The sequence below is a fragment of the Euprymna scolopes genome, chromosome 10 (assembly GCF_053919585.1).
Source record: "Euprymna scolopes isolate OS-2025 chromosome 10, ASM5391958v1, whole genome shotgun sequence".
In the NCBI taxonomy this organism is placed as follows: Eukaryota; Metazoa; Mollusca; class Cephalopoda; order Sepiida; family Sepiolidae; genus Euprymna; species Euprymna scolopes.
In genome coordinates this window covers 121992409-122005939 of record NC_136491.1, presented here as the reverse complement: position 1 = coordinate 122005939, position 13531 = coordinate 121992409, and the positions used below count along the sequence as shown (strand labels likewise).

The following is a 13531-nucleotide window of genomic DNA, read 5'->3' as shown; positions in this document are numbered from 1 at the left end:
AATTGGAATGCACCCTACTAAAGCCTGATTGTCACAGCTGGTGAATTTCAAAAATGCAATCTGGACGTGAGGACTCTTTAGAAGAATGATATTCAATAAAACTCTGTTTTAAACTTGGAAAGAAATACTGCAAAAACGTATGGAATGCTTTAGGCTGCTTTTGGATCATCTTCCATGAATTAAGCATCAGCCTTTGAGTGGCATAAGAGATTCAAAGATGGTAGGGAGCCTGTGAGGGATGATGAGAGGTGTGGAAGGAGTAAGGAAGTCAGAACACCAAAGTTGATTGGCCAAATAAAGAATTTCATGGATAAGGATCGTCATGTGTCTACAGACAATAAGTGCACAATTTCATGCCCGTGTCGAATCTGTATGCACAATTATTCACGAGGAACTGAAGATGCAGAAGATTTGTGCAAATGCACCAGTCCACAACTCCATCCTTGTCACAGAATATTTGATCAAGATGGGCATCAAAACAGTTCCTCACCCTCCCTATAGTCCAGACCTTGCTCCCAGTGACTTTTATTTATTCTCTAAGCTTAAGGAAACAATTGAAGAGATGAAAGAGGCTGTGACAAGGGTCATTGACATGCTCACACAAGAGAACTTCTATAGGGCCTTCAAAAAGTTGTTTTAACGGCACAGCAAGTGCATTGCAGCTGAAGGAGATTACTTCAAAAAGGACTAGAGTTTCATGTCTGTTTTATCAATTAAAGTGGCCATACGAAAAAAGTCTGGAAATTTATTGAAGGCACCTCACCTTTCCATGGAATGTGCTCTGATGAACTTATTGCACATTTACTCCAACTTAAATATGCCTTGACAAACCCAGCTAGCAGCAAAATCCCACCCTTTCACTGTAAATGTCCCCAGATACCAGAAAATCTTTCTATTTTAATAAATTTTCTTCTAAGACTACATATATATGACATAATCACATTTACACACTGGTTCTCGTTAGGTCACCAAAGTTAAGCAACATCAAACCTGGTCAGTACTAAGTGACTATTTGGAAATACCAGCCGCTGTATGTAGGAGGACGTTGACACCTTCCTGCAAAAACTGCAAAAATCTAAAAGTGTCATCTCCCCTAATGGGGATATATATACAACTGAAGACCGCTTGTTAATTTCATACTCCCATGAAACTCCCTCCTTTGGAGGAAGCAGATTCAACCTGCATCGGATTAGTGATGCTTTGATATGGTCGGTAGGATCATATACCTTTGGAATTCCCTCTAGAAACATTTTTATTTATTTATTTATTTTTTTATTACATTTTCACCCCAAACAAGGCACATTGCCACTTTGGTGTAGGGGACTACTATCAGGTGTACTATGTAGGGATTTGGGCAGCAAGATGTCAGTTCACATTGCACTTGAACTTCTGCACGTTAGTAGAGTTGGGGAAGCATGGACCCGGAAGGGAATTCCAAAGTCTAGCGATTCTGGGGAAGAAACTACTGGAGTAGAAAGATCTTTTACATCTAGGGATCTCTACAGTGTGGGGTTAGGATTTAGCAGCCTGTCAGTTTGTCGTCGGGGCACAAGTGCTTGCAGTTCGTCAATGCATTCACCATTAAAACACTTGTAGAACAGGCAGAGTGATGCAGTGTTTCGTCGATGGGACAGAGGCTGAAGCTTAGATGCCAGTTTAGGGCCGATCAGATTTGCGACTCTCTTTTGAACCTTGTCAAGGAGCGAGAGACTAGTAGCAGATGCACCAGCCCAAATATGACAGCAATACTCCATACATGGACGAATGGTGACCTTATAGAGGTACAGGATACTTTCGGGTGTTAGTAGTTTTCTAGCATGGTAGAGAGAGCCCACCTTCTTTGTAGCGGCCCTGGCAATGCCCTCAATGTAATTGTTCCAACTCATATTTCCTGTGAACGTTAGGCCAAGGAGTTTGAAAGATGTACTCTCAGATAAAGAGTCGTTGGCCATTGCCATAGGTGGTAGAGAAGGTTTCTTGTAATTATTGAATGAAACTAGTTTAGTCTTGGCGTAGTTGAATGTAACCATCCATTTTTCTCCCCATTCCACTACAGATTGGAGGTCATCCTCTAGTGTTTCTGCCATTTCTTTAAATATGTGTTCATTTGTTTCCCTGTTGTGCCTGTTATAGAGTGTAGTGTCATCAGCATATATACCCATCTCAAAGGCAATTTTGTCGGCGAGGTCATTTATTAATATCAGGAACAGTAGAGGTCCAAGGATAGATCCCTGGGGCACTCCCGCATTTATATCATATTGTTTAGATGTACGACCGTCGAGGACAACCTGGATTTTCTCTTATCTAAGAAGGATTTAATTATGTTAAGTATTCTACCAGTGATACCGTATGATCTAATCTTCCTGAGGAGACCCTCATGCTATACCCTGTCAAAAGCCTTAGATATATCTAGAGCTACCGCTCTGCCCTCCCCCGCTTTGTCCAGTGAATGATATATACGTTCAAAGATTACAGTTAGGATGTCTGCCGTGGAACGGGCTTGTCTAAATCCATATTGTTGGTCAGTCAGAAGTTTAGCATCTGTAAGGTGATGGACTAGAGCATGGTTAATTAAGGTCTCAAATATTTTGGTAAAAAGTGGGAGGAGGCTAATGGGGCGATAATTTAATGGGTCAGTTCTTTCGCCAAAATTGTTGAATACTGGTGCCACAGAAGTAGTTTTCCAACAGCCCGGAAAGCACGATTCATTAAGGCATTTGTTGTAGAGTTTGGAGAGAACTGAAGCTACTTCGGCTGAGCACTTTTTTAATAGCACAGCTGGGATGAGATCGGGTCCACATGCTTTTGAAGTGTCAAGGTTTTTTATGATAGCATGCACCTGAGCAGGGGTGATTTTCAGATCGTCTAGCGTGGCGTCTGTCTGCATAGGAAATTCAGGTAGGGGGTGGTTGGAAGGGTCCAGTGTGGAGTTTGAGGCAAACCGACTGGCAAGCATGTTAGCCTTCTCGAGTTCCTAGTTTTTGTGCTTCGATGCGTTTTTTAGTGGTTTCCGTAAATTCTCTCTTAGCTGTCGCTATTTCTTTCTTAACGTTACTTCTAGCTTCTATGTACTTCTATCTGTTTGAACTGGACTTATGTCGGTTAAATCTGCGGTATGCATGCTGCCTTTGAGCAATGGCAGTTGCACAAGTCGAAATAAACCATTGGGGAGAGTGGGGCCTGCTATAAAATTTCTGCATGGGAACATGTACTTCGATTGCAGTTTTGAACCAGTCAGTGGTCTCGTTTGTGCACTGTTCAGCAGGAAGAAAAAAAATATTTCCCCATGGGGCATCTCTGATAAGATATCTGATGGCTTACCAGTCAGCCTTTTTATAATATCTCGTTGTTTTGAGCACTGGATCTTCAGTTTTGGCTCTAGAGTTTAGGGCGATATCAACCATTATCAGTGCATGATCAGCGTTCCCAAGTGGGCTGTCCGCATTCGTTATACAATCATCGGGAACTGTGGTCAAAAACAGATCTAGAAGTGATGCATGTTGTTCTTCCTGGTCAGAAAAACGGGTTGGAAACATAACAATTTGCATACATTTTTTTTTTTTTTTTTTTTTTTTTTTTTACAAAGGCGTCACCACATTATCAAGGCCCAGAGGCCACTCAAGGATAAGGGTTAAAGAGTGTACAGTAGAAATTGGTCAATATAGTAATCATTAGTAATGAAAATTTGGTAAATTTAATAACTTATATGGAACGGCTCATCAAGAACTTATTTACTTTAGACTTGAACACAACCATATTGTAGTCAGCCGGAAAGCAGGAAAACGGAAGACAATTCCACAGGCGTGCAGTTCTAAGAAAGAAGCTTTGTTCATGGAATCTACGTTTAGGTTTAGGCACAGATAAAGAGTGGGGGAAATTATTGATAGTGTTTACAGCTAGACGAGTGTTTCTTGTGAAAGTTTGGCGAGGGGGGACCATAGATTGAAGCTCAGTTGAACACTTTCCATGAAAATAACGATACATCAGAGACAAACTCGCAACATCTCTTCTGTGAGATAGAGGTTGCAAGGAGGAGAAAAGGACATCTCCTACGAGGCTACGAAGTCTATTTTGAACTCTATCAAGGCAGGACAAGTCCTTTCTAGCAGCTCCTGCCCAGATGTGGCAACAGTATTCCATCCTTGGACGTACCTGGCTCTTATATAGGTAGAGAATAGCATCAGCAGTGAGATATCTACTGGATCGATAGAAAGATCCCACCATTTTTCCAGCGGCCTTGGCAACAGATTTGATATACGTGTTCCATTTAAGATCAGGAGTAATGGTCAAGCCCAGAAGCTTGTCAAAACTTGAGGCCTCCTGAAGACGAGAGCCATTCATTTCAATTGATGACAAATGTGAATTAGAATGTTGATGATGTAAAGAGAGAAGCTTGGTTTTAGATGCATTAAAAGTAACCAGCCACTCCTTTCCCCATTGTACTACGTGCTCAAGATCAGAGGAGAGAGAATTGGAGAGAACTTGGTCGTTTACTGTCTTAGATGTGCTACCATAAATGGTAGTGTCGTCAGCATAAATGTCTACAAATGATGTAAGGATATGATTTGGAAGATCATTAATGTAGATCAGGAAAAGAGTTGGGCCCAGGATGGATCCCTGAGGGACACCGGCATTAATACTGTGAGCTTCTGATTTTTGCCCCTCAACTACTACTCTTATGAACCTATCAGAAAGAAATGATTTAATAATTGAGAAGACTTTTCCAGCTATACCATAGCTAGCGATCTTATGAAGTAAACCTTTATGCCATACCCTATCAAAGGCTTTAGATATGTCAAGAGCAATTGCCCTAGAAAGATTGCCACCGTCGAGAGATTTGCTAATCCTATGCGATATAACTGTAAATCTAGCAGAACGGAAATCTGTAGATCTAGCAGAACGGAAACCATATTGAGTGTCACTAAGAAGGTTATTTTTGTTGAGATGTTTGATTACTTCTGTATTTAACACAGATTCTAGCAACTTACTCATGACGCACAGGAGACTTATTGGCCTGTACTGAGAGGGGGATGAGCGATCACCTGAATTCTTAAATACAGGGCATACTGATGAGATTTTCCAGGGAGATGGGAAACTATTCTCCTTAAGACAACGTTTAAACAGTTTTGTAAGTATGGGCGCTAATTCAGGTTGAAGTTTTTTGAGTACTATAATTGGAATACCGTCAGGGCCAGTTGCTTTACTCGAATCAAGGTTTTTGATTAGCTTCGCAACATCACATACAGATATACGTATATCACATAGCGTGTTTTCTGATACAGGAGGAAATATTGGGGGTTGGCGGTCTTGGTCGCAAAGGGTAGAATTAGCTGCAAATGTGAACAAACATATTGAAATCCAACTCCCCACTCAGGTTGCCCCATATAAATATAGCTCTCGTTACAGTAGCCTATTAATATTTATACTTGCTTTAAGTTTACAGAATTATTCAATTTGAATATTTGGAAAATTCTTTGGAATTTTGAATATCAACATACCCCCTAACCCTTTATGTTTATAAGAGCCTCTACCATTACCCCCTATTGCTTCCTTCCTCTGTTTTTCTCGATTTTAAATGCACATCTGCACATATGACACGCTTATTAAACTCATACCCCGAACATATGGCGAATCCCCTAACCCATTACATATCATTTATGTCAATTATGTGATAATCCAAATTTCATCTTATGCTACCTTTATCATTTTTCTAGTGCATGTTTCTGTGTCCATGTGTTTGTTTAACCATGCGGCTTGCTACGATAAATTGCTATCTTAAAAGCAAAAAAAAAAAAAAATTCATTTATCAACTTTTCATTCCGCCTTTACTTACATATTCACATATTGTCGTGAAACAACACATATAGGAGATGAGTATAACAGTCCGCAAATAAATAAATATATAAACTATTTTCTGTATTAATTAACTTATGGATATTTTTCTATAATGAAAAAAAAAAACAAGCAAACAAACAAACAAACAAACAAACAAAAACCAGTTTGCCACACTAATTCCTTCCTAAAAAAAAAAATAAATTTTATCTTTTTTCTTGGTGGGGTGTCCATTTACACAAACTAAGCCACAGCAGTGCATGGCCTGGTACGGCTAGTATATATATATATATATATATATATATATATATATATATATATATATATATATAGTCATCCACATGCAGTATTGTTTTGCTGTTTCACAGCTCATCAGTGTGGCTAGACAGGCAACTGCCTCAAGTCAGGATTGAAACCCCACCACCCAAATGACAGTCAAGGCTTCTCACCATTATGCTATACGGCTGCTGCTGTGTGGGTAATTAATAAACAATGTTTTGACATCGTCCAAATGCCTCCGTTCGATTTGTTTATACAAAGAGTGTCGCTTAATATGCTAATGGCAGTTTGTATATCACTTCCCAATATGCTCAACCCAAGATAAGGAGCATTATATATATATATATATATATATATATATATATATATATATATATATATATATATATATATATTAGAGAGAGAGAGAGAGAGAGAAAGAGAGAGAGAGAGAGAGAGAGAGAGATATGGCAAAACTTGCATTTGCATTAGAAGTTGCTGGGTATCAATTCTATTTTTGTGTGTAAATCTGTATTATTTTTCAGTTCATATGATTGACGAACGCAATGGATGGCGAATGAGAATTCCTGGAGACAAAAGCTATTCGGCTGCAGAATATGAACCCAATTTTTTTCTCGAAGGAGCACCTGTATCAACATCGCTCTTTAGGTAAGATAGATACTAATGAATACCACCAGCCTCGGGTGACTACAAATATATGCATACATACATATTGTTGTGGCCCGGAATGGTCACTAAGAAAGCCTTGGACACGTATATAGTTCAGAAAAAAATTTGTATTTAAAACAAGACATAGAAAACAAGAGTTATAGTACTTAATGCAAATATTGCATACAACATGTGATTCTCTAGCGTGGTATATCTCGTTATATTTATGCCGTGAAGAGAGTTTGTATATTGTGTATTTGGTAAATCTCCACAACACCCACTTCCAAGCCTTTTTGCACTGTAAAAAGTTGTCAATATTTTTCTAACCGGCGAATTTTCTTTTTCTGGCCAACCGTCGCTGTTCTGATGATAGTTCGGGTGGGTCGAGTTTGGACGTCTCAAAAATGGTGTCGACCGATTCTTTCTCTACAGCTAATGTGTCACTAGTGTCATTTGAACAACGTTTTTTTTTTAACTGTTTTTGTGGCATTTATGTGTATGTTTTGGACCTCGTTACACCATATTGCTGATCTTCTTGGTTATCATACATAATTCCCAAAATTAAGTATTGTTTTTAAAAGTTTTGAACAAAACTTTCTCTACCGTTGAGTTAAAACGTCTTTTGAGTTCATATGCGGTCGTACACAATTTTTATTGTTTCGAAAGAAGGTTATCAAAAACTAATCTCACCTTCTGTTCAGATTTGGTATAATTCTATACACTTTCAAGAATTGTTTTAAGGCTTTCTTGGACTCACTATTGTTTATAGTCTTTAATTAATATTTAACCATAATTATTTATCTTGATTATATTGACCAATCTTTATTTTCTTATTTGATTGATTCATTTTTTAATTGCTGTCGTTCTGCTATGCTTGTTGGGTGTTTTTATTATTATTTATAGATTTTTTATTATTATTTATAGTTTTTATTAATATTTTAACATAATTATTTATCTTTGTATATATATATATATATATATATATATATATATATATATATATATATACACACAAAGATAAATAATTATGTTAAAATATTAATAAAAAGTAAAGTTAAACATTTGGAAATATGAAAAAGTAAATAAATAATTTTTTTAAATATTAAAAAGAAAATTTAAAAATTTAGAAAACTGAATAATGTTTATATATATATATATATATATATATATATATATATATATATATATATATATATATATATATATACAGGGTGTCCACAAAGTCTGGCTACATTATGTAGTCAGAACTGTAGATTATGCAGCCAGACTTTGTGGGCACCCTGTATACACCACACACACACATGTGTATATATATATATGTATATATATATATATATATATATATATATATATATATATATATATATACAGGGTGGCCACAAAGTCTGGCTACATAATCTGCAGGATGCTTCCACAAAGTCTGGCTACATAATGTAGCCAGACTTTGTGGACACCCTGTATATATATATATATATATATATATATATATATATATATATATATATATATATATATATATATATATATATATGTATATATATATATATATATATATATATATATATATGCACACACACACACACACACACACACACACACACACACACACACATATATATATATATATATATATATATATATATATATATATAAAGCTGAACGTCAGTGTGTGTCTGGTCACGAATAGGCTCCTATATGGTTGACTATTATAGAAAACTGATCACATATAATGCTAGAAGATGTATCGACACACAGGAATGGGTATGTTTGATCTGGCGTAATGATGATTCATTAAAATAGTGGGGTGTATATACGCGCCTGGTCCACAAAGTATGTAAATGAAAAATTAAAAAAGAACATTTACAAGTGTTTTTGCTATATATGTACATAATAATACTTTGATAAGTATGTTTTAACTTAAATAGGGATGGTATAATAAAATTGTGGGGTCTTCGTTCGCGCCTGGTCTCCATAGAATAGAAATAGGCACAAACTTTAATAAAGACTTTTCATATCTATCTGCGTAAGTATACTTTGAGAAATATGGTATAATAAAATTATGGGGTGTTCGTTCATGCCAGACCTCCATAGAATGGAAATATGTCACAAAGTTTAACAAGGTTTTTTAATATAGATCCACAGAATATTGTGATAAGTGTTTCAGTGTGAACAGGTATGGTATAATAAATTATGGGGTTTATCTATTTTATTTTTACTTTCATCATATTTTGCTTTGGTTTTGATACCCCCAAATTTTAAGCTATCGCTTTACAACCCTTCCTTTTCATAAGCTATCATACTTTCATAAATCAGAGTCCATTTTTTGTAGGCTGTTTTTGAACCAAGTCAACGACGGGTACTTTTGCTAGTATATATATATATATATATATATATATATATATATATATATGTATAAAGATTTTTATGGGTACATAATTTTATAACACTTTTGAATAACACCAAACATAGTGCCATTATTAATTGCGGAGGGTTTAGTTCTTTTTTTTTTTCTTCTTTCTAAAGTTTAAGCAGAAACCATTAAAAAGAAACTTTCAAAAATAAAACCTGTGTGCTATTTCCGTTACGTGGATGATATTTTTTTCATGTGTTCTTCCTGTACGGAAGCTGAGGGGTTGTTAGAACAATTAAACTTACTTCATTCTGCATTGACGTTTACTATGGAGGGTGAAGTTAATGACTCATTACCGTTCTTAGATTTTCTCATTGAAAAATCCGGTATGAGTTTTACTACTAGCGATCAAAAAGCAGGTTTTCTTGAAATCCAACCAAAATATTAGCCAATGTAGGACCCAAAGGATTTCCCATTGCTATCCCATCAACTTGACGATACATTTACAGTGCAATTCATTAGCTGGGTTTCGTTCTCCCCTAAAATCAGAAAATTAAATCTGATTAAAACTTTAGTGCATCGGGCTTTGTTAATCTGCTCTAGTACTAAACTAGATGCGAAACTCCAAAGATCCTTTTGGCTAATGGTTATCCTTTACACGTAATTCAAAAATGTGTGAGAGATAAAATCTTGACATTTAAAGGTGGAACGTTTGTGGGCCCCCAAATATATTCCATATATGTGAAACTCTCAAAAGCCAGGAGTTTTCGCATAAAATTGCTACAGTCGTTTCATGTTGCTATTTCGCAACAAAGGTTCGAACGGTGTTTGGGACAAGAAATTCTTTCCCTTCCTTTCGACAGGACGGTATCCCTACCACTCAATATAATAAAATTGTTTATAGGTTTAATGGTCAGTGTGAAGCTGACTATGTGGGCCATACCATTCAACATTTGAAGGTTAGAATTTCCCAGCATGTCGTCCCTTCGATACATAGGCACAAAAAAAAAGGCCCACATCCTGGTGTTTACCAGCTCATAAGTCGGCCATTGGTGAACATACACTGATGAAATTTTCTCAGTTTTACACAGAGCACGCTCGAGAATTCACTTAAAAATTCTCAAGGCAGTATCCATTAATTTGCACCAATCATCTCTGTGTAAGCAAAGAGAGTATACCCCTAGTTTAGATTGTTTCTTTTTCTCCTATTCCCTATACAATTGCTTTTTTTTTACCCTCGCTATTAATTTATGGTCTTTTGACCACGTTTTTAAACAATGTTTTCTCCCCCGTTGCCAACGTTAATCTTGAAAAAGGGTTGGCTGAAAGACATCTCGATAGGGTTTTTTTTCTGCCCCACTTTTTTTTATCCCTTTTATCTAAATATGTTTGTTAAACATACAATTAGAGCTCAGGAGAAAATGTACATGTGCCTGATACTACCGGTCAATATGCAAGCCTTCTACACCTTTTTCTCATAATTTCCCCTGAGCTATGTTCATGTTCCATTCTATCTCCTCTGGGATCTTCCAACTACTCTGTTGTATCAGGTAAGATAAAAATGAAATGTGATAAGTCTTCATACGTACCTCTCCACCGTACAGTATATCGATACTCTATGGCTGACTGGGATAGCTTCCAAACATTTATATCTGATCTACCTCTGTATTCCATGTTTAAAAAGGATGTGTCCTCTATAGTATCAGACATGACCGAATGGTTAATTGTAGGTATAGACCGATTCATACCATCCAAAAAATTCCAACAAAAAATAACAGCCAGCCATGGTTCTCCCCAGAATGTGCTGCTGCCATCGCGCACAGAAATCACATTTCCATAGCTACCAACTTAATAGATGTACTGAGACTAAAGTTGCTTTCAGGACTGCCAGCAACCACTATAAAAGAGTAATAAAAAATGCAAGAGAGCTATATGCTCAGTCCGTTAAATCCAAAGTAGCTGATCAGCGGCTTGGATCCCACCAGTTTTGGCAAATAGCAAACAGACAAGATCCTGAACAGAAGCGTGCGTTCTATCCAAACTATCATCAATGGACCTGAGGTCATCTCGTCAGCATCAGACAAAGCCAAACTACTTGCCAAGAACTTTGCAGCAAATTCTACCTTATGTGACGAAGGCCATCAACTCCCTGTATTTCCTCCCTGCATACAAATATCTGTGTGTGATGTCTTGCTCCCATACTTTCCAAACTGTTTAAGTGTTGCCTTAAGCAGAAGTGTTTTCCAACACCCTGGAAAACCTCATCAGTATGCCCTGCATTTAAGAACTCAGGTGATAAGTCATCTCCCTCTCAGTACAGACCAATAAGTCTCCTGTGTATCATGAGTAAGTTGTTGGAATCCATATTAAATAAAGAAGTAGTCAACCACCTCAGCAGAAATAACCTTCTTAGTGACATGCAATATGGTTTCTGTTTCGCTAGATCTACAGCAGATGTGCTAACGATTAGTCTTTGTTTTTTCATTATTTCCATGGCAAGTGCTCGTCTGAGCTCCAATCTATGGTCACCTCTTGCCAATCTTTCACAAAAAACACCCGTCTAGCTGAAACCACTGTCAATAATTTTCCCTACTCTTTATCTGTGCCTAAATCAAAACGTAGATTCCATGAACAAAGCTTCTTTCTTAGAAGTGCACGCCTGTGGAACTCTCTTCTGTTTGCCTGTTTCCCACCTGGCTACAACTTGGATGTCTTCAGGTCCAACATAAAGAAATTCCTAAACAAAAACCACCCCCTTAAGTAAGACACTTTATCAAATCTTCATTACTAATGATTACTATGATATTATCCCATAGATTACTGTAGAGGCAATACCCGTTGTCCTCGAGTGGCCTCCGGGCCTTGATAAGTGGTGACTACCATGTAATATATATATATATATATATATATATATAAACATTACTCTGTTTTCTAAATTTTTAAATTAAACTTGTAAAATAATATTTTCAAAGACGTGACGAATGTTCTCTATTCAAAATTCATGCTAACCACGCATCAACATTAATTCAGACTTATGGCAACCGTCAAGAACACCAGCTGTGCACATTTTTCTCTTCACTAGGAGCTGACTCCTCAAGTTAATTCCGAGAACAAAATGAAGAGAAAAAACACTGAATAAGCTGTTTGAACAACAAAAGTCTCAGAAAAAAAAGAAAAAATTGTTTTTAATCATTTAACAAAAATAATTATATAACTGTTGTGCCGTGGAACAACAGTGAAAATAAGAACAATCAAATCGAGGTTTGGTTAAGGAACAAGTGTATTAACAATAATGTATAAAGGTAGGAAAGCGTGTATATCTGCTGGGCACTCAATTAGCAGTTGAAGTGCAGTCGCACCTCTCTCACCGGTGTTGGAATTACTAGCGCTATTTATAGTGCTAATTGGTGTAAATTCCTCTGTTCAAGGAAGGCCGGTATAACAATAACATTATTCGATTTTTTAAATGTTCAAATTTAAGCTCTGAAATAATGTTTTTAAAGATGTGGCCAAGTTTTATGACCTTTATTTTAATGGCTGCAATTTTCTAATGTTTTTTTTTTTTTACAGTTTAAGAAAAGAGAAATCTGACACATTTATTCCACTGATGGGAAAAAAATTTAAGTAAGTATACAAACTTATTATGATCTCGAGCCTGACACTTGAGCATCCTTAAACAAAGTGTTCGTTTTCATCACCTCGAAACTATAATTCAAAGCCTTATCTAGTATATCTTGATTTTGGGAAGTAACAAATAGGATCCTGAACAGAAGCGTGCATTTTATCCCAACCATCATCAATGGACCTGAGGTCATCTCGTCAGCATCAGACAAGGCCAAACTATTTGCCAAGAATTTTGCAGCTAATTCTACTCTATGCGACGAAGGCCATCAACTCCCTGTATTTCCTCTTATAACACATAACATGCTAGGTAACATACAAATATCTGTGTGTGAGGTCACCAAGCTATTCAAGAACCTTGATTCCAGTAGAGCAACTGGCCCTGACGCCATTCCAATTATAGTGTTAAAAAAGCTTCAACCAGAACTTGCTTCCATACTTACAAAACTGTTTAAGTGTTGTCTTAAGGAGAAGTGCTTTCCAACACCCTGGAAAACCTCATCAGTATGCTCTGTATTTAAAAATTCAGGTGATAAGTCATCTCCCTCTCAGTACAGACCAATAAGTCTCCTGTGTGTTATGAGTAAGTTGCTGGAATCCATATTAAATAGAGAAGAAAAAAGAAAAAAAAAAAAGAAGTAGTCAACCACCTCAGCAGAAATAACCTTCTTAGTTACACGCAATATGGTTTCTGTTCTGCTAGATCTACAGCAGATGTGCTAATGGTTATATCTCATAGGATTAGCGAATCTCTCAACAAAGGCTTCCTTTCTAGGGCAATTGCTCTTGACATATCAAAGG

At 36.6% G+C, this 13531-nt stretch overlaps 1 protein-coding gene across 1 annotated transcript in view; it reads left to right on the top strand.

Annotated features, from left to right (window-relative positions):
- Nucleotides 1–13531, top strand: part of LOC145286260 (uncharacterized) — a 42186-nt gene that overhangs the window by 16688 nt on the left and 11967 nt on the right. The window contains exons 5-6 of the mRNA XM_080135081.1: nucleotides 6636–6759; nucleotides 12680–12733. Of these exons, the coding sequence (XP_079991207.1) occupies nucleotides 6636–6759; nucleotides 12680–12733 (178 nt within the window). The remainder of the gene's footprint in view (nucleotides 1–6635; nucleotides 6760–12679; nucleotides 12734–13531) is intronic.